This window comes from Pyrus communis, chromosome 8, assembly GCF_963583255.1.
Source record: "Pyrus communis chromosome 8, drPyrComm1.1, whole genome shotgun sequence".
NCBI lineage: Eukaryota > Viridiplantae > Streptophyta > Magnoliopsida > Rosales > Rosaceae > Pyrus > Pyrus communis.
The window spans coordinates 17090456-17112267 of NC_084810.1; the positions used below are offsets into that span (position 1 = coordinate 17090456).

General features: G+C 37.3%; 3 protein-coding genes and 1 long non-coding RNA gene across 6 annotated transcripts; all 4 read left to right on the top strand.

The window, feature by feature from the left end:
- The first annotated feature begins 1737 nt into the window (after positions 1-1737).
- LOC137742082 (cyclin-dependent kinases regulatory subunit 1) lies at positions 1738-3152 on the top strand. Its single transcript, XM_068481828.1, has 4 exons — positions 1738-1791; positions 1919-2038; positions 2136-2196; positions 2740-3152. The coding sequence occupies exons 2-4, from the start codon at positions 1986-1988 to the stop codon at positions 2890-2892; spliced, it is 267 nt and encodes an 88-aa protein (XP_068337929.1). The 5' UTR covers positions 1738-1791; positions 1919-1985; the 3' UTR covers positions 2893-3152.
- Positions 3153-4294: 1142 nt separating this feature from the next.
- Positions 4295-6810, top strand: LOC137743595 (uncharacterized). 3 transcript variants are annotated; one of them, XM_068483521.1, is made up of 5 exons: positions 4295-4435; positions 5798-5898; positions 5998-6132; positions 6221-6254; positions 6472-6810. In XM_068483521.1, exons 2-3 carry the CDS (start codon positions 5816-5818, stop codon positions 6122-6124), a joined length of 210 nt encoding a protein of 69 aa, XP_068339622.1. In that variant the 5' UTR covers positions 4295-4435; positions 5798-5815; the 3' UTR covers positions 6125-6132; positions 6221-6254; positions 6472-6810. The 3 variants fall into 3 exon arrangements, with proteins under 3 accessions (XP_068339622.1, XP_068339621.1, XP_068339620.1); XM_068483520.1 differs by lacking the exon at positions 6221-6254; XM_068483519.1 differs by lacking the exon at positions 6472-6810 and having other exon boundaries at positions 4296-4435; positions 6221-6424.
- Positions 6811-8711: 1901 nt separating this feature from the next.
- On the top strand, positions 8712-9100 carry LOC137741373 (uncharacterized). The gene is made up of 2 exons (XR_011069290.1): positions 8712-8782; positions 8871-9100. It is a non-coding gene; the product is annotated as an uncharacterized lncRNA (long non-coding RNA).
- A 6710-nt stretch (positions 9101-15810) lies between these two features.
- On the top strand, positions 15811-21294 carry LOC137743613 (pheophorbide a oxygenase, chloroplastic). Its single transcript, XM_068483538.1, has 7 exons — positions 15811-16559; positions 18331-18566; positions 18813-18939; positions 19204-19340; positions 19817-19976; positions 20542-20820; positions 20934-21294. The coding sequence occupies exons 1-7, from the start codon at positions 16116-16118 to the stop codon at positions 21186-21188; spliced, it is 1638 nt and encodes a 545-aa protein (XP_068339639.1). The 5' UTR covers positions 15811-16115; the 3' UTR covers positions 21189-21294.
- The last annotated feature ends 518 nt before the right edge of the window (positions 21295-21812 follow it).

A 21812-nucleotide genomic window follows, 5' to 3' on the forward strand; every position in this document is an offset into this window, starting at 1 on the left:
TCAGTTAAATGTTGACCCTCGGAGCCCACTTTCTATTAAAAAGTTAATAAAATATTAAAAAATAATAATTTACCTTAAAAAAAAAAAAAAAAAAAAAAAAAAAACCCAAATACCCATCTTTCGCGACCCCTTCCCTTACCTGCAACCCAAATCCAAAACCCAGATCCCTTTTCCTTCCCCTTCCCTGCAACCCCCGACCCCTTCCCCACCCACGCAACATCTCGCCCCCCCTTCCTAGACCCACCTCCTCCTTCCCTGCCGCCCACAACCTCCAGAGCCACTGCCGCTGTTGTGGCTGTTGTTCCATCCAGAAGTCAATTCATTTCCTCCACGTCATCTATTCCCCTTTTCACCCTCCAAATCCCAACATAAAGATCGCCATTTTTAGCTCTCAGAAACACAATCGAGTCTCCAACCACCAATTTCTTCTGGTTCACAAATGTGCTCCACCCCGATATGGCGTCCCTCCCTCTGTAAATGTGCATGAAGTTCCACACCTCGCTGTGAACGTCCTTCGTGATCACCGTCTGCACCGGTGGGTCCGCCGAGTAATCCAACCTTGGAAAAATGGTCTCAGCGCAGTACCTTGGGACAAAGAATCCACTGCCATTGTTGGCGTCAGATTGGGTCATCGTCTTAGCGAAAGACGCCGACTTTTCCTGATTTTCTGACCCATTTGCCTACGTACCCCCGTCATCTGCGGCAAAGGCCTTGTTGTTCTTAATTGGGTTCATCCTAATTTTGGCAAACACCTCGTTGGTTTCCGAGTCTGCCATGAACTTGATTGCGGCCACCCTGCCGAGAATGAGCAACGGGATCCTCGGCGAGGTGGAGAAGAAATCGACGCCACCACTAGTTTAGGCATGCTCGACGTGGCCTTGCGGGAAGTAGAAGACTTCGGAGTTCACCGGAGGCACGTAAAGCATGTCGCCGGCGCAGGCGTGCCACAACTAAGGATTCAAGCTTTTCTCCGACTCTTTCATGGTTTTAGTTCGATTTCAAAACTACCCAGATGATCAAAAATTTAAAAACTATGATGGATTTCTGGTGGGAAGGGTCCTTGGGGAAGATGGGTGTTTGGGGGTTTTTCTTTTTTTTTTTTTAATTTTTTTTAAATGTAAATTATTATTTTTTAATATTTTATTAATAGAAAGTGGGTCTCGTATTAAGCCACGTCAACATTTAACTGAGAAATTCACGACCAAGCTAACGAAAGGTATAACATTAAACCAAATTCTAAAGATGAGGTATGATAGTGTCGTGAGACCAATAGTTGAGGTAGTTTTTTGTCATTTACCCTTTTTTTTAATACATCAATATTTTTACACTAAAGGGAGGGGGAGTTTGGCTAAGCCATATAATGGGCAGCTTAATTTGGTATCGAATTCGCCATCCACGAGATTCGAACCTAAGACCTCTCACTTCTAAATAAAGAAGAATACCACCAGATCATAGTACTGAGTAACTGCGGTTTGGTGTACAATTGGAAAAGAAAAAAGAATTGCAATTAACTTGATATTTTAAATACATGTTTACCGTTGTGAGAGACTAATCACGAAAACAAATCAAAAGCGCGAAGTTTTTAGAATTTTGAAATTCAAAAACAATACATCCGGTGCTTCATCGCCCTTTTTTCCAAATAATTAAATATAAATAGAAAAAGCACATTTTAGAAAATCAAATTTACATAAATACCCCTCCCAAACTTCCCTTTCATTCCACCATCCCCCTCCCATCCCTCCTTTATTAAATTTTCACTCCCATTTTCTGTCGTCTCCGACGCTCTCTGAGGTAAAAGCACTCTCTCTCTCTCTCTCTCTCTCTCTCTCTCTCTCTCTCTCTCTTCAATTTGAATTTTACTCCCTCTCTAGAACTCCGATCTCTTTGTATTTCTTGAAAGTTGTGCTTTATTTGGCAGATTAAACTGAGAAATTTGAAAAACCCTGTTCGAGATTTTGCTTGAAATCGTGGTTTGGGATTGAACGATGGGTCAGATCCAGTACTCCGAAAAGTACTTCGATGATATCTACGAGTACAGGTATGCTCGTTTCTGATTCGTTTTTGTTTTTGTTTTTTTTTTTTTTTTTTTTTTTTTTTTGCATTTTGATTATTTTTTTTTTTCAATGTTGGTACAGGCATGTGGTTCTTCCTCAGGATGTGGCTAAACTGCTCCCAAAGAATCGGCTTCTCTCTGAGGTAATTTATTGGGGTTTTTCACTATTTAATCATTGGATTTTTTTGTAATTTTATGTTCATTGGGTTCTTTGTGTTTAGTTAATTGGTACAATTAGTATGTATGATTGTGGAAATGAAAGATTTATAATCCCAATTGTAAAATCTATGAAACCCAGAACTTACCGGCCATTATTTCGTTGTTTGGTGTAATTTGGTTAATTTTTTTATTTATGGAACCCAAATTAATTCTTTTTACTTAGAACCCAATATTTAAAATGCTTTTGCAAGTTGTTCATTTGTGATTCTCTCTGCAATGTTGATGGTTTAGTAATATATATTGTTTTCTATTTTCTTCTTTGTTTCTGTGAGGATTCGATTGGTTGTTTGGTTGCCGAGGATAGAAAGTAAAGGGGGAAGAAGAATGAGATGGTGAAATATATGAGTGAATCAAGTTCTAAAATCAGAAGCATTTCATAACTTTAGTGAATCGTCTTTGTGTATGTTAAAATTTGGTTATCTGAATTTAATTAACACTTTAGTGTTTCCTTTTCCATTTTGATTTAGAATGAATGGCGTGCAATTGGGGTTCAGCAGAGCCGTGGTTGGGTGCACTATGCAATTCATCGCCCTGAGCCCCACATCATGCTCTTCAGGAGGCCACTGAACTATCAGCAACAGCAGGAGAACCAAGCTGCCCAGCAGGTTCTTGCAAAGTGACCCTTGTCTGCGCAACGACACTGTCATCTCTAGAACTGAAATGTTAGATAAACAGGTTTATCGTTTGTTCAAAAGTAATGTGCATGTTTGGATTATGGCACTGTAGTGTAATTCTCTCATTTGGAGAATTGTGGTGGGTAGTCACTGTTACTTGAGTAGGCTTTGGTGTTGATGATGTCTTAAACGTGTTGCTTCACTGCTTTATTGTGTGGATTTAGAACCAGTGGTGAATTTGAATGGTTATTATTATCGATTTATGATGTGTGGCTCTACTTTTTTTGTTCTTATCTTTTGAGCGGTCGAGAAGCATAGCTGATCTCTCCATGTTGGCCTGAATGATTGTAAATGGATTGTGTGCACTTAAGATAGTTTGGTTGGTTTGAAGTATGAGTTTGCTTCTCATCCATTGTCATTTTGTCGGAGAGGGGTACCGAGTTACCTAAAGGCTCGGTATAGTAGTCAGAATTTCTTTTGAAGGCGGTTCTTGCATTTTGTTGTGGATGTTTCTTTGATTCCTAATCAAAAAGATGAAATTGAAAACGTAGATGTTTGAATTATGACTAGGATTTTGCTAGAGAATTATGTGCTGAATTTGTTTTTAATCACCATTGGCATGGTGAAAGAAAGGAAGAACGAACCAGTTCAATTAAGTGATAGACTTAGCTCATTTGTTGTAGTTTTATGTAAGCTTGGTTTTGTATCCTGGCCGGTCCGAACATCTCCACTCGAGGGAGGGGGAAGCCGGCAGAGGAGCTGCCGACAACCACCGATGGTTAAATGATTTTGAATTTATCTTATTTTTTGCAAGAATAATCTCATTATGAAATATAATAGACGGTCTGGATTGACACATGATTATTTTTGAAATCCCTTAATAGAAGGGAAGATAGAAGGAGAATTAAGTGACAAAACAAACATAAAATGTGTACTGAAAAAAAAAAATTTATGTGACGCCGTCTATATTTTTTTCTCACGTACAAAGTAATTGTATTAAATACATATATGTATTGTATTCAATCCCTAAAACAAAGAGGTGCGCAAAAATTATTTTTGTTAAAAAACTTAAACAAATAAACACAAAACAAACTATAACCACGAGTTAGTGGTTTAATGGTAAATGGCGGATTGCGATGCTTTTTTCAAACTAAAAACTGGAGGTCTTCGGTTTGAATCTACTATTGGTGTGGACGCCACACTTGTGGCCAGGGGAATGTTGAAATGTCTTTGTGAGTCTTCTCGGCTCTTGGAAGAGGTGGATAACCGTGACTTACCACTATTCGTCCCCTTAAAAAAAATAAAAAATAAAAAACAAACAAACCATAACCAGACTTAAATTTCTGGCCCAATAGTATTCAATTATTTTTTACTTTTGGCCCAACATTTCGTTCAATCAATTGTGTGTCTATCTAGAGCCTAGAGGCATGACCCCAAAACAACGACTCGTCTTTTATTTTGCTAAGCCTGAGTCTCAAACCGAGTCAGATCACTCGGCGAGTTGTTACTTTGGTTCATCGGCAATCCGTGTCACTTGGAAGTGAATCAGGTGTTCAACAATTCTATATCTTATTTCTTGTTTCTCCCCTTTCATTTGTTAATGCAATTTGTTTAAAATTAGGTTTTTCTTGCATTTTAGATACATGGCTTGACTCAATTCTGGTTAATAACTACCCAATTCATCAAAAAGTTTGGTATCTTGTGTGTTTGAATGGCTAATTACCTGTTCAGATCAAAATATGCAGAAAAAATCAATCTGTGAGAAACAAAGTGATGGACAATATATGGTCATTATTTGTCATGAAATGAGGATGGTGAAGCTTTTAAATATATTAATTAATGTGAGTTGGAGGGTTTATTCAAGATTAAAGAATGTGAATTTGAAGCATACTTGTTGCGGAGATCTTTAATTCGAACCTCGCGCATATTCGGTGTGATATAACTCCTTTCGGAGACATATATGAGGTAATTGTTCGACATTACATTAAGTGAAGTTGTGTACTGTTTCTTAAGCTTTGTTGCCTCGGCTATTTGTAGTTTCTTTATGGGATACCATTATTCCAAAACCTCGCGCATATCCCACTTGGTTGTGTTTATTTTTCAATGTGATTCGGGTTTTCTGTGTAGCGCAGTAGTGGACATAGTTTCTGCTTAAACATGTAAAAACTTGGCAAGAGAATTGTGAGTGTGCGTGGTTTTTTAGACTATTTCGTGGTATTACTACACTCAAGTGTATGCATTGGACTGTAAGGAACTAGGATAATGAAATGTGTGCATTGGTCTCCCCGCAAACAACCATTACATTAGTGTAGTGTTCTTAGCTAGGCTTACAATATCAGTCCTAGTGGGATTACGTGCAATTTTCTTGCATTGTAACTGCTACCTAGCAGAAGCTAAAACGCATTTTTCTCTTCGTTCAGTAAGATATGAGCCTAAAATCTACTGTTTGAACTGAAAAAATAGAATCATTAGTCTTCTTAAGCTCTGGAGGATAGATAGACATAGGTATCGTCTAGCTGCTGGGAAAATTTACACATCTTGGGCTTACCCAAATGTACAATACTGCATCTGTTTTATATATATATATATATATATATATACACATATTGGCTGAGCTAGAATTTTACCATCGGAGCCCTATCTGGTTTATCAGTTGAGCATTTTCATTCCCAGTTTTACAGTTGGCTGAACATTTTCTTTGATTAAACTTGGTGTGCGCATTAGTGATGAAAATGAACTAGATGTTTATTCTCACTTTGATACGGGGCTGTAATTTTCGAGGTATTATATGGAACTGTTCAGTTGGAGCATGCCAAATGGTTAGTTTCATAGTCACTTAATTTTTCAATTAGTATCACTCAAGAGTCCATCTGAATATAACAGTTCTCTTCCTTGTTCACGTCATGTTTAGTTTCTTGTGGTACTCTCAATGGCCTGGTCACGGAATGCAATTGTTGCTACTGGCTTGGTAATGTTTGCAGCTGCAGGTTTGGCATTTCCGTTTTACATGGCGTAAGTAGATTGTCATTTCAACAATGATGAATAAACACTACAGTTTTATGTTAATTCATGAGAAAAGAAGTTAGAATCATGTGGTTCTTTGTTATCCAGGTCATCGCCGAAGCCTGTCATTGACCCATCAAAGCCGCTATCACCCCAGGCAACTTTTCGAGGGCCTTATATATACACTGGCTCTCGCGACGTTGGACCTGACTATCAGACCTACCTGAAGAAGTGATCACCATGGTATGATATCTGCTCTTGGGAGTACATATAAGTAAACACTATCGTGCGTTATGTCTGAGTTGAATCATTTTGGAATTTGCTTCTCCAGATGAAGGGACATATCTGTATTTTCGACTGAGAAGGTCTCTCTTGATCTACAAATAGATGACATAGAAATCCAACATTCTTCTCGTGCTCACTTTAATTAATTGTCAGTGAGACTTCTTTTTGGTATTACATCTCATACCTGTAAAGAATAAGCATAAGAAAGTTTTTCAGACGAGTTTAGAGGGTTTATTCCCGGCCGCTCGTATTTGATGAGTTCTATTGCTTCCTCACTTCCTGTGGACAATTATGTAGGTTTGGTGGTGAACTCTTTATGGAGATTTGGTGCCTTCTGCATGTGAACATAGCTCAGAATTTGAAGTTTACTGATATTTGTTGCGTCCAACAGTCCAACTCCGGTGCCGAATGAAATATATCGATGCCGAATGCAACTGAAAATTTGTCAAGGTTGAAAGCTGTACAAGGTGCAGCCTTTGTTTCGTGGTTCATTTTAGTCGCTTGAGCCACATAGAACTAGATCACATGCTAATGTGGTGTGTACAAATTCTCTATACAAGACTTCTGTCCTTACCAAATATGATTTTGCACCGATAATGTTGTTAGTGATATGATATTCGCACATTATTGAGTTAATATAAGTGGCTATTTTTAGGCCTTTTTCAAAAGGTGTATTTATAGACAATACATTTCTCACTTATAAAGCGAAAATTCTATTGTGCTCCAGTGTATGACATTCAACCTTTAATTAATCTTGATTTTTCTCTAACTCACGTCCTTGTCTCATGGTCTGAAGTCCGAATCAGCAGATCGTGATTTTTTTCAACGGTGGCTCACTAGTGGCCGGCACCGTCACCACCTAACAAAACCTAACCAATGAGATCTTGCCACGTCACAAATTACAATGCATCTCGCACACAATTTCCCCCCGGAAAATACCGTTAACCTCCTCGGAGCTAAAACTGGAACTCTCTAGCTCTACCTCCGGGCACAGACAAACAGGAACCCATTTCAAACTTGCACGCAAACTCCTCTCTCTCTCTCTCTCTCTCTCTCTCTCTCTCTCTCTCTCTCTACTTTTTAGCAGAAATTCAGAGAACTGAAGTGTGAGAAACAAACCCACTAAATCTCTCAAGACACCACTACTTTCTTCACACTATCATCGCCGCCATCGCCGCCCGCCAAATCTCTCAAGACACCCCCTTTCTTGATCTCCACCAAAAACCCAAATCGTAATTTACCAGGCAGAGAGAAAAATCCACCTCCTCTGAGAGTAGCTGCGCCTGCATCGCCGCCGCCACAAACCGCTGACCCAGAAGGACAGAGGGAACCGGACGGGGAAGATTACGGAGCTGAGGACGAGATTGAAGACGCGACATCAACGAGCAAGTTCAATTGGAGGGATCATTGGTACCCAGTTTCCTTGATTGAAGATTTGGAACCTCGGTTTGCGACCCCATTTCAGCTTCTGGGTCGAGACCTTGTTATCTGGTACGATGGTGAATCGTGGGTCGCTTTCGATGATAGATGCCCTCATCGCCTCGCCCCCTATCTGTAAGCTCCTTGTTTGTGTTTGGTTGCTGAGATTTTGGAGGGAAAACCCTCCATTCTCATGATTGGTCTTTGGGATTGCTGTAGATGAAGGCAATAAAATGTCTGGTTAATTACACTAACACCCTTGAAGTTTTTTAAGTTTTCACAAAACCTTCTTAGGTTTGGAACATTACACAAACATCCTTTCAAGTTTTAATTAAATTTCACGTAGAAAATCCAACTATAAAAAGACAAATTTACCCTATAATTAATTACTTAACAAAATAAAAAACTTTTATAAATAAATCAAATCAAATTAAAAGTTATATAAAACATTAAAAAAAAATTTAATTTGAAAACCTTCCTCGCTATGAGGGATTGAGAAGGACTAGGAACCTGCCTTTATAGGAAAACCAAGAGGTGATTCACTTTTCTCAGATACCATCTGCAACGCACACAGTGAGATCGAGAGGGATCACTTCCTCTCCGTCTCCGATCAAACAGACCTTCATTTTTATATTTTTACACTTTCACATTTGAATTTAATTATTCATTGTGTTTCACTTAGAAACCTTTACTACAAGATCATTGTTTTTGTCAAATTGCTTGCGAAAATTCCTATGGCTCTCGATTCTTCATCCGACTATTGAATACCCGCAAACAGGTCACTTTGACTTACCAACAACGACGACAACAATGTGGACCCAGTTAAACTCCAACTCTAACCATCACCCGATCTAATCTCTACTCCTGCACCTCCAAGCACAACCCCAGATCGAGCCTCTTAATCTTCGCCTCAGTCGCCATCGCACTAGCTCTCACAGTATGCTACTTTCTCGTTTTCGCACAAATTCGAGAAATTTTGGTACTAAACAGTGCTGGATTGTCATCGACAGTGGGAGTACAGGCAGCCAGATACTCGTATTCAAGTACGAAGTCGACAACGGTAATGGCGCTGTGTTTGATTTTGAAAAGGACTGGTTCAGCATCATGCGAGGAGGCGGCTTGGAGGTGAAAGATAAACCACGAGGAGGCGGCTGTAGGAGCTCGTCTTACTTTAGATCTTTGCCAAGAGGTCTGTATTTATGGTTGCATCGACACCCCATAATCTGTAATGCAAAACAGTAATGTTGATGGGTACATTATCGTTAATTGTTTTCCAGATTGAAGCAGCCGATTCGTGGGAGGAATCAATTGATGATATTGTATCTGGTTTTGAGAAACAGCAGCAACGGAAGTTAATGTATAGCATCTCATTTTATTGAAACTGTAATAATAGTCTGTTAGGGAGATTTCGAAAAACCAAGACCCGGTGTTGCTGATAACTTATGTGCACCGACTGTTCTCCCCAAATGTAATTCTTGCTTAAGCAGTAGTTTCGATAATATCTTGATTAGAGCGACTCTCCTACCGTACAGTTACTAATAAGAATAACGTCGTCGTGACATCTCGTGCCAAATTTATCTCGACCATCTAACATTAGTAAGTCAATGTATAAACGCATTTACTTTGGTTTCACCGACATTAGTAACTAAAATATTTCTATTAAAGTAGTTTGTCATTCTAATTAATATTTAAGATAAAGTTTATAAATATTTTTCTTCTAAAAATAAAATATATTTAGTAATTCACTTTTATTTGTTAAGAAAATTAAATTAATAGCATATCTAGTATTATACCCTTTTTGGTCATTTCACACAGTCACAGCTGTTTTACAAAAAAGTTTACCAAACACTATCATACTGCTTTTTTTTTCCAAAAGCACTTTTACAAAAAAGTTTACCAAACACTTTGCTGCTTTATTTCACAGCCGCTTATTCTCACAGCACAGCCGCTTATTCTCACAGCAGCTTTTTTTCAAAGCACAGCAATACCAAACCAGCCCTCAATGCCGTGTTTGATATATAATTTGATATTCTTTTTATTTATTTATAAAGTTATTATTTTTTTAAGTAATTAATTAAAAGGGTATATTTATTTTTTTATAGTCATATTATCAACCGAAGGGGTATTTGTAAAAGTGAATTAAAACCTCAAGGGGTGTTAGTATAATGTTTCAAACTTGAGCGGGTTTTGTGAAAACTCAAAAAATCTTAGGAGGCGTTAGTGTAATTAACCCATAAAATGCCCTAAGTTGGGCTTTTTGAATACTTTAATAAAATGTTTAAGTAAATTGGAGCTTTAGTGGCTGAACTCTTACTCGTGTTTCAATTTGGCCATTGCATTACATTATTAGGTTTACCAAAGTTAGAACAATTGGGTTTAGGCATTGCCAGTGATCAAATAAGCTTCATGAAGCGTAGCATCTAATTGCGTTTAAAGTTTCGGATGATTAAGTGAGGAATAGGGTTCATGAAACGTAGCATCCAATTGCGTTTAAAGAGCTAATGCCACCAAGCCTCCCATGTAATTGATTCATTTTATATCGCTTTTGTGAATCTTTAATTTATAAATATAGTGATTAGGATTGTTGAATACTGTGCTTGAAGTGTTTTTTTAGCTGTTTAATATGGGTAGTTGTTAATTGTTATGTTCTGAATAATTTAATGATCTTTTGATGATGGTAATTGTTTAATGTTTAGGCTACCTGATGAATTTAGTAAACCTGAGTTTTCGTCAATGACAATTCAGCGTGATCTGTTCTATGGCTATGATACCCTCATGGAAAATGTCTCTGATCCTTCCCACATTGACTTCGCTCATCACAAGGTGTATTATTGGATCTAAACCTGGAGTCTCTTTCATTTTTTAGTACGCAAGGCTGACGTATGGACGACGTCAGCCATCATCTCATCTGCATTTCTGGGCCTCAACCTTACAGCTACTCGACCTCCATCGTCCTTGGAAGCTGCGGAAATGATCCTCTTCGGACCCAAACCCACCGGAGCCTCCGGATCGGTCTTCTTTAAAGGCCAAGTCGGCATCGTGGGCTTTCCTGGAATCGGCGTCATGCTTTCCCGAAGCCGGTGTCATGACTTCCTCGGAGATGGTTGTCGGAGAAGATGCATAATTGAAGAAGAAGTTTTCCGATAAACAAACAAAGAAGGAAGAAGGAAGTGAAGAAGAAGATACATAATTGAATAAGCAGAACCAAATTTGCAGAGAAGAAGGAAGAAGGAAATCTGTAGAGAAGAAGGAAGAATGAGGAGGATTCGGAGATAAATTAATAATATAATATTAATTTATACAAAGTAAATAATATAATATTAATTATAAATAAATAAAATACTAATATTTTATTACCTATTACTAGGGCTATTCAGTATAGGGGTGGAGATGCCAAAGGCAGTTACTGTTTATTAAGGACAGTTACTGTTCACTGAGTGGATTAAATAGTGAATAGCCCCGGGGGGAGGGGGCTTTGCAACGGTGGAGTTGCTCTTACATAAACACTGGCTCTCGTGACGTTGGACCTGACTATCAGACCTACTTGAAGAAGTGATCACCATGGTATGATACCTGCTCTTGGGAGTACATATAAGCAGGCCTGGCAAACGGGTCGTGTATGTCGTGTTCATGTCGTTTTCGTGTAACACCTGTTATCTTAACGGGTCGTGTCGTGTTGAATCACAACCATTATCTTAACAGGTCGGGTCACTTTACCCAACGCAGTTATGACCCGTTAAGAAAAAAAAAAAATTCTTAAATTTGCACATACCACACATTGCCACATAAATATTACTTCAAAATATTAAAACACATTTGTCATTTAAGTATTACATCTACACTTGAAAATAAGAGCCTAGTAAAAAAAATTCATAAACTACTAGTCTATTACAAAATATTAAATGTGCAAGGATATGCAAAATGAAAGAATTTTTGTTTTCAAGGTTGTGAAGCCTTTCTCAAAAGTTTAAACCTTGCCAATGGAACTCAAAGCTTGAATGTTATTCCTTTTACAAAATTCTCAATTTTCATCGATCATCATGAGGAAATTGTATTGAAACTTTGGCTTGATCTATTGCCTTCAAGAGTTATGTTGATGATGTTTTCAGTAAGGTTTTCCACGTCAAAACTATTTTCCGCATAAACTAAGTATAGAAAAACTCAAGGGAGTTTTAACGAAAAACTCGAGGTACTATTCACTTTAAAGAAAAACCACATTTTTCCACTAAAAAGTCAATCCTGGTACTATTCACTTTACCCTTTATTTTGTCCTTATTGTTAAAACTCTAAGTTTTCAAGTATTTTTCATTAGTTTTCCTAAAATTCAAACATTAAAAACCATTCAAATTATGAGAAGTTTACCAAAATAATTATGAAAAGAAATAAAACAATAATGCTATATCATATAAAAATATATTACCTTCTTTTTCCAAATAGCCAATCTCGTATGCACAACAAAGCTTGAACTGTTTCTAGTAACAATGAACTATGATACTGATCTAGTACTCTACCCCCAATACTAATTGCAGATTCTGATGCAACAGTTAAAATGGGAATTGTTAACACATCTCGTGCTAACTGAGAAAGTATCGGATAATGAAAACACTCCATTTGCCACCAAGAAAGAACATGTATGTCTACTTTTCTATCTATTCTTTTATCCTCCAAATACTTCTGCAATTCATTTTTTTCAATCGAACTTGAACCATCGTAATTATTATCAAAATCCTACATCATAAAAAATAAAAACGAAAACGTAAGAAGAATCATGTATCATGTCAATTTCAAATATAATATTAACACTTTTTATAGTACTACTACCACAAATATATAAAGTAAATAAAAACAAACTTAAGTTACCTCAAAGAGAACATCTCCAGATTCTGTTTGATGATTAGGCACTGAATTCACTGGAGTATTTGAATTATCAAGATACAAAAGTTTTTCCAAGTACACACCAAAAAAAACATTCAATTTGCCATTAACCTTTGTAAATTCGATTGAATTCACGCCATGAAGCTTTGTGTAAGCCCAATCCACAAAATGCAATTTATAACGAGGGTATAAGATGATTGCAATTGCCAAAATCAAACTATACTCTGACCAATATTTCTCAAACTTCATGTACATGTAAGTCCCCATCTTATTCATAAAACTTTTGGAGTTATCCATGGTTGCCTTAATTGGAAGTCGGATTATGAACACCTTAGGGAAGAACAAATTTGATGTGGGGTACTTTGTCCCAAAGAATAAGCACATAACCTCATAAAAGTATCCCAAAAACTTGGAAATTTTCATTATTTTATGCCACTCTTTAGAAGAAGGACAACTACTAAAATTGGAATCACTCAACCCTAAATGAATCAAAGTATATCGATAGAAAATTGCACTATCTAGCATAATAGAGGTTGAGTTCCATCTAGTAGGGACATCTTGTCTCAAACCTCTCCCACTATCTAATATCCCTGGTTGTCTAACACATTCATAAAACTTTAGTTTCCTAGCCTCAGAGCCCTTTATATACTTGATGTATTCACGAATCTTTATCACCGAATAATCAATTTCTTTAAGTCCAACTTGGACTATCAAATTCAAAACATAAGTACAACAACGCACATGAAAGAAGTCACCATTCATCACAAGAAGACTTCTAAGATTCAATTGATTCTTTAAAATGCTAACAAAAGAAATATTTGAAGAAGCATTATCCAAGGTAATAGAAAATAACTTCTTCTCAATCCCCCACTCAGTCACTAAGGCATTAATTTTCTCAGATAATGCAACACCAGTATTCGGAGGAGGCATGTGATAAAAACTTAAAATTCTTTTATGCAATTTCCAATCTTTGTCTACAAAGTGAGCAGTTAGAGCAAGATACCCATCAGTGCATTGCGAGGTCCATAAGTCTGATGTCAAACAAATTCTACCTTCAACTAAGCCTAACAAATTATGAAGCCTTTGTTTTTCATTTTTGAACATCCTCAACACACATGCTTTAATTGTATTTCTACACGGTAACTTAATATCAGGAGATATATATATATATATATATATATATATATATATATATATATATGCAAACAAAGCCCTAATTCCCCCATATTCAGAAAAACTAAAATGAAGATTATGATTGATAATGGCTTATACCAATAAGCCACATAATACCATATGATCAAAGTTTTGGGAACAGAATTCAGACACCGTCAATAATCCATCAGTTGGTCTAAGGCATGTTTTCAAATGTCTATTCATATTACTCGTCCCATGATAACTGTCATCTATTACCAGTTTCTTACAATCTTTACATTGAGCACGACTTTTACGAAAAATAGTAGTCAATTTGTTGATCCAAACAGGAGACCTGAGTCTCGCTTACCTAATTTGATCACTCTAACATTTTTCTTTGCCGGACTTGTATTTGTATCTTCTGTATTTCACTTCCATGATCAAGTTGTATTCCCATTGTAACTTTCACTGACCCTCCATCACTAAGGTTCGTAAAATCTTGCTCTACAACATCCATTACTTCAAGAAAGAAAAACAAAACTGTAAAATCTTGCTCATACCAATTTCATACCATATGCATTTCAAATTCACATAACCATTTCAATTTCAATTTCACATATCCATATCCATTCAAATTCACATATCCATTTCAATTTCAATTTCACATATTCATTTCAATTTTACATATCCAATTCAATTTCACCTATCTATATCCATTTCAAATTCACATATCCAATTCAATTTCAAAATCCAATTCACATATACACAAATCACAATCCAATTCAAATTTACTTTCAAATTCACAATTCAATTAAAAATACCTTGCACTTGCAGGTTGCAGCCTTGCTTAATTGCTTTGCTTGTTCCAAATCTCCAAATCTGGAAAACAAATATAGACCCCACTTATTAACTTCAAGTAAATAGACCCCAAATGAAAGATAGATACAAATGAACTCGCGACGTTCATAATAAAAAAAAGGACCTGCCTGCCAATTGCCAATACTTGGGACAAATAATTCCATACACATAATTAAGACATTGCATCTACTACAGCAAAACAAAAATAGGTGGGGTGTCACTACTCTATCATTGCCTGCCTCATAGGCCACCTGAATTCTAACCTCCCCAGTCCCCTAATAACATATCGCCAATATATATATATATATATATATATATATATATATATGACATCAAGTAATGAATCTCACCTTACGACTTACAATACGACTAAATGGCATGACATAATAAAATTAATTTACATGACTACAGTCTACATCTATACTCCCAAATTCCAATGTTTGATTCTATTTCTGCCTCGTCCTTTTGTGATTTTCAAGCTTGCGAAGCCAATGCGAAGCACGCTTACTTGATCGTTGGGTTTTTTGAATGTTTGCAAACATGCCCCAACCCAGAATCTCCAAAATCAGAAAATCCCAGAAACCCCAAACCCAGAAAATCCCCAACCATTAGTTTTAATTTTAACGAAAACCCCCCAAATCAATAGTTTATTGAAAAAAACCACAGAATACCCAAAAATACAAAATTCATAACTTTAGTGTGTGCTTGCCTGTGTGTGGTTTTCTTGTGGTTACCAGAGTCGAGTTAAATGAAGTGAAAGGAGAAGGATACGAGAAAGATGCGGATTAAGGAGACGGCACGGGAGTAAGTCTGGATTGGAGAGATCAGAGTGAATGAGAGAGAAGAGAATGATAGCTTCCAACCTAATGCATAATGGACGGCTGAGATTAAATCTCAACGAATCCAATGGTCTCCAATTTTTTAAATTTAATTTTATACACACACATATATATATAATTATAATAGTTTTTAGGGGTATATATTTGCTAAATTAATATATATAATTATTATAGTATTTTTTAAGGGTTATAAGAGTTTTAAATTAATATTTTACTTATCGTGTATCGTGTTACCTAAATGTATATCTGAACTAAACCGTTATCTTAACATATGCTTATCGGATTATCCGATAATGAACCAATTCGTTATCGTGTCGATCGGAATACATGCTAATTTCATTATCTTAATATTGTTTCTCATACCTATAAAACGAAAATTCTATTGTGCGCATGACATCCAACTGTTAATTAATCTTGATTTTTTTAACTCACGTGCTTGTCTCATGGTCTGAAGTCCGAATCAGTAGATCGTGATTTTTTTTCTCATGGCAGGCACCGTCACCACCAAACAAAACCTAACCAATGGGATCTTGCCAGTCACAAATTACAATGCATCTCGCACATAATTTTCCCCCGGAAATTACCGTTCTCCGCGGAGCTAAAACTGGAACTCTCTAGCTCTACCTCCAGGCACACACAAACAGGAAGTCAGGATGACAGGAACCCATTTCAAACTTGCACGCAAACTCCTCTCTCTCTCTCTCTCTCTCTCTCTCTCTCTCTCTCTCTCTCTACTTTTTAGCAGAAATTCAGAGAACTGAAGTGTGAGAATCAAACCCACTAAATCTCTCAAGGCATCCCTACAATCTTCACACTATCATGGCATTTTCTCTATCTTCCTTTGCATCTCCTACAATCTTCACATTATCATCGCCGCCATCGCCACCCGCCAAATCTCTCAAGACACCCCCTTTCTTGATCTCCACCAAAAACCCAAATAGTAATTTACCAGGCAGAGCGAAAAATCTACCTCCTCTGAGAGTAGCTGCGCCTGCATCGCCGCCGCCACAAACCGCTGACCCAGAAGGGCAGAGGGAACCGGACGGGGAAGATTACGGAGCTGAGGACGAGATTGAAGACGCGACATCGACGAGCAAGTTCAATTGGAGGGATCATTGGTACCCAGTTTCCTTGATTGAAGATTTGGACCCTCGGTTGCCGACCCCATTCCAGCTTCTGGGTCGAGACCTTGTTATCTGGTACGATGGTGAATCGTGGGTCGCTTTCGATGACAGATGTCCTCATCGCCTCGCCCCCCTATCTGTAAGTTTCTTGGTTGTGTTTGGTTGCTGAGATTTTGAAGGAAAAACCCTCCAATCTCATGATTGGTCCTTGGGATTGCTGTTGAAGAAGAGAAATTTTTAATTATATCGAAAATACAATGATACACTTACGTAAGTGACATATAATGAAAAGTTATATTTGTTTGAATTCTTAATTTTTTTTAAACATATATCTCACTATTTATAAACGACTGTAATGAATTGGAGCTTTGGTGTGTTTGTTTGGCTGGACTGGACTAAGAATTAGTCTAAACCAGTGTCTGTTACTCGGAAGGACTAGTTTAATGGGATTAAATTTCACTCGCTCCGACTGAAGGCCTCGCTAAAAGTTCTTAGCGAGACCCCCCGAATTCCTGAGGACTGCTAAGACCTTCCTCTCTCTCGTCCTCATCCTTCTCGCCCAATCCGGCGTCACCCACCACCTCCCGCCATTCCTCGTCCTCGTCCTGCTCGACGACCTCGCCGGACCATCCCACCGACCGCCGTCGCGTCCTCGTAAGTCTCCGACCACTTTCCTCTTCCTTATCTTCTTCCTTGTCTACTTGTTAGAGGCGCCGCCGCTTCTCTCAACCTCTCAAAACTCTCGAACTCTGAAATCTTCATCGTCCCTTACCTCACACTCACTCTGTTGTAAAGTAAGTCCTCATAAATCTCTTTCTCTCTCTGTCTCTCTCTCTCTCTCTGTTGTTTCTCTGCTAATTGGTATTTTGTGTTCTGTTTTGCAGTTTATTTGCATTGTTTTTCGTTACAAGTTCAGATTTTTTTTTTTTTCATTTGTTTGAATTAAAATTGTACCATTTCTTACCATAAATTTGCTTAAGCAGCTCAAATAGTCATTAGTATAATTAATTAAATTTATTAGAAATTATGATTTTCTTTGTTGCAGAGCATATATTCATTTGTATGTCGTTAAATTTGCCAGAGGAAAAAGAAAGTAACAATTTTTCGTTAAATGGGATAAGGCGGGGGTGGGGCGGAAACCATGAATCGGTTATGGGAAGGTGTGGGCGGGAACACCAATTACAGCGTCGGGCACGGTTGCTTTCTGAAATTATGTGAATTGTTTTGTTCTTCTTGGTTTAATAACAAGTAACAACTGCCCTTCAATGGTGTCATACTTGTTTCATATTGAGAATGTTGAGTTTGGTTCTCAACGATTCGAATCGGTGGCAATGAGTAGATGTGAGTATGAGTTTTTCTACATTTATATTTTGTATGGGGAATTGCTATAGATTGTTCTCTTTATTCTTTTAACAATTTGTAAATTTCTTTGTTATCATCTTACAGGTTTAGGTTTGACTAGTTCAGATATCTAGATTGTTCTCTTTACTTTAATAATTAGAAACAGGAAGTGATTACTTCAGATATGTACATTTGCCTCTTGATTCATACTTCTTATATGTGACAATACTATTTTCATTATCCTGCTTCTTAGTCCTACACTGCATCAAACGCTTCACTAAGGTAGTCCAACTTAGTCTAGTCTAAGCCAGTCCAACTTAGTCCCTAAAGCTAGTCCAATCCGAGACAGTCCGGTGCCACAAATGCATTAGTGGCTGAACTTTGACTCGTGTTTCAATTTGGTCATTGCATTAAATTATTAGGTTTACTAAAATTAGTACCATTGGGTTTAGGCGTTGCCAGTGATCAAATAAGCTTCATGAAATGTAGCATCCAATTGCGTTTAAAGTTTTGGATGATTAAGAGGAACAGGTTTCATGGTTTTCAATTGAGTTATTTTGATTTTGCAGGAAGGACGGATTGATGAAGGTGGAAACTTGCAATGTTCATACCATGGATGGTCATTTGACGGTTGTGGATCATGTGTTAAGATTCCTCAGGCTTCATCTGAAGGTCCTGAAGCTCGTGCTGTTCGGTCTCCAAGAGCATGCGCTACAAGGTTTCCTACGCTGGTGTCTCAAGGCCTGCTTTTCGTTTGGCCGGATGAGAATGGTTGGGAAAGAGCTAATGCCACCAAGCCTCCCATGTAATTGATTCATTTTATATCGCTTTTGCGAATCTTTAATTTATAAATATAGTGATTAGGATTGTTTTTATTAATTTATAAATATAGTGATTAGGATTGTTGTCTTTAATTTATAAATATACTGATTAGGATTGTTGAATACTGTGCTTGAAGTGTTTTTTTGGCTGTTTAATATGGGTAGTTGTTAATTGTTATGTTCTGAATAATTTAATGATCTTTTGATGACGGTAATTTTTTAATGTTTAGGCTACCAGATGAATTTAGCAAACCTGAGTTTTCGTCAGTGACAATCCAGCGTGATCTTTTCTATGGCTATGATACCCTTATGGAAAATGTCTCTGATCCTTCCCACATTGACTTCGCTCATCACAAGGTATATGACTGGATCTAAACCGAATCGTAATGGTGAATTCTAGTAAAATGAGCATATTCTAAGAGGATAAATGTTCCAAAGTTTCTTATACGCATTTGTGCCTGTTCTATGTTTTATGAACTTTTCTGCATATCAGTCTGAGGCTCTGAGTCATTAGTTTGATTTTGCACGCATTTTGATTTTTCCTTTGAAACTTGGAAATTGAAGTACACTTTCTGATAGATAGAAATTTCCATTTTGCTTAATGGTGAAATCACTTAAAAGGTCACTGGAAGGAGAGATAGAGCCAAGCCTTTGCCATTTAAACTGGAGGATAGTGGTCCTTGGGGTTTTTCTGGAGCAAATGATGGCAACCCACGAATTACTGCTGAGTTTATAGCGCCTTGCTATTATTTGAATAAGTAAGTTCATCATTCTTGTATAAGTAGTAAACGATACAACATTGTAGATATGAATTATGTTTGTTCTGGACTTACATGTCCTCAACTCCTTGATTTCTTCATATGTAATTGATGTAGGGCTACAACATTAGTAAAGTCTAATGTTTGTCGGCTAGGAATCTTGAGCTGTTTCTTAGTTTGGTTTTGTAAGAATACTTCCAAACCAAAATCAAACAGAGAAACTTCCAAGAAAATGTGACGCTTAAACGTCAATCTTCCTCATTGAAGAAATATTTGTCAGTTCTACAAAATTTACAAAGGATCGTCATATCGTTTGAGAGCAATATGGCATGTCCTAGATGCATTCTCTAGTCCTTTATTTGTACAACATACATAACATTGAAAACTCCATCCATAATATATTTTATCTGGTCTTATTGTAATTAATTACGTGCTCCTAAAACTAAACATAATTGGTTTCCTTTTCTTGTACCCAGAATAGAGATTGACACAAAGCTTCCAGTAGTTGGAGATCAAAAATGGGTTATATGGATTTGCTCCTTCAACGTTCCAATGGCACCAGGGAAGACTCGCTCTATTGTATGTAGTGCTCGAAATTTCTTCCAGTTTAGCATGCCAGGGCCTGCTTGGTGGCAGGTAAGAAATTTGTGGTTATCTTATTTCGTACTTTGTACTTCATAACAACATCTTAGGTGAACCAGCACATCTTGTCCAGCAAGTTGATCCTTATTGGTGGAAAATTTTTCTCATTATAAGTTGGGTTCGGACAATATTTCCAAATGCTGAGAGGATATGTGAAGTTTCTCCTTCCGGCACTTGGTGTTTAGCTTTTCTGATTGACGAACACTGGTTCCATGAAATAAGTTGTGTGTGATTAGTTATAAAACCATAGAAGAAGGGTTTAACTTTTCCTATTGGCGAATGCCAATCCCTGCATCGGTTGCCATATAAGCTAAGAAACAATATCACTCTTGAATGAGCTTCCAAAGACTAACTTTGATTTGTGTGAAATATATTGATCTTGCTTGCTTTCATTCTTTGCTTCTACTGATTTTTTATCTTAATAACACTGAACCAATCTGAAACACAACGTTCATAAGAGGCTTAAAGTTCATGTTTGTCTTTTATTTTTTTCCTTCTTCAAAGTTTATATCCTTACAACCTTGGTTTTCCATTATTTTTCAACATGTAATTGTTTCAGGTGGTTCCTAGATGGCAAGAGCATTGGACTTCAAATAAGGTGTATGACGGAGACATGATTGTCCTTCAGGGCCAAGAGAAGGTCTTTCATGCCAAATCCAAGGATGAATCTGGTGATGTTAATCAGCAGTACACAAAAATCACATTTACTCCGACACAAGCAGATCGTCTTGTCTTGGCATTTCGAAACTGGCTGAGGCGGCATGGCAACAGCCAACCCGAGTGGTTTGGTACTTGTGACCAACAACCCTTACCGTCAATGGTTTTATCAAAACGTCAGGTGAGGAGCCTTTCTCCCACTCAGAGAAAATAAACACATAAGCAGTTCATTCATTTCTCGAAATGAAAACTAGATTATGGATTCCGGGTTTCTATTTTCAATTTGTTATGCAGATGCTGGATAGATTCGAGCAGCACACCCTCAAATGCTCCTCGTGTAAGAAAGCTTATACAGCATTCCAGACATGGCAGAAGCTGCTAGTTGGGGCAACCGTTGTTTTCTGTGCATCAACCGGGATTCCTTCGGATCTGCAGCTACGGATCATTTTGGCAGGTTTTGCGCTTCTGAGTGCTGGCTTGGCTTACGCTTTGCATGAACTCGAAAAGAATTTCGTGTTTGTAGATTATGTACACGCTGACATTGATTAGAGTTATGGATTATGATCGAGCCAATATTCTAAAAAACGCTAGATGCTAATCAGGTGGTTTAGACGGATTTAAGTAATTTTATTATACATCATATCATATAAATTACTTCAACTTACTACATAATATGTGAATAAACATTGAATAATATGTTAGTTTTTTTAAAAGAAAAATATGTGTAAGAAAATATGTAAAATAATAGACACTTTGTATCATTTTCTAAGCCTATAATTTATTTTTGGGCCTTTTTCATTAATAAAATGCAAGGTTGGGCTTGTATTCCTTGTTTCACCTTTGAATAGAATTGTCCAGGCCATTATAGAGGGGCGTAATGGTCCCGAACCAAAAACCCAAAGCCATCTAATCCAATTATTATCTTATATTTCCTATTAGAATAAAAGAATACACCAAGATACTTGTACAGCCTCCGATTCCCAATCACCGACTCACATTTTTCACAATAAAACCCTAAGTTGCTCGCTACAAAAACCATTGTCGTCGTCAGCCATATCAACACATCTGCAATTGCACATCCATACTCTCGTCTTGTAAACCATTGTCACACCGAGAGGGAGACAGCTAGACTCGGGGAGAGAAGACAGCAAGGCCTTAGATACTAGTTTCGTG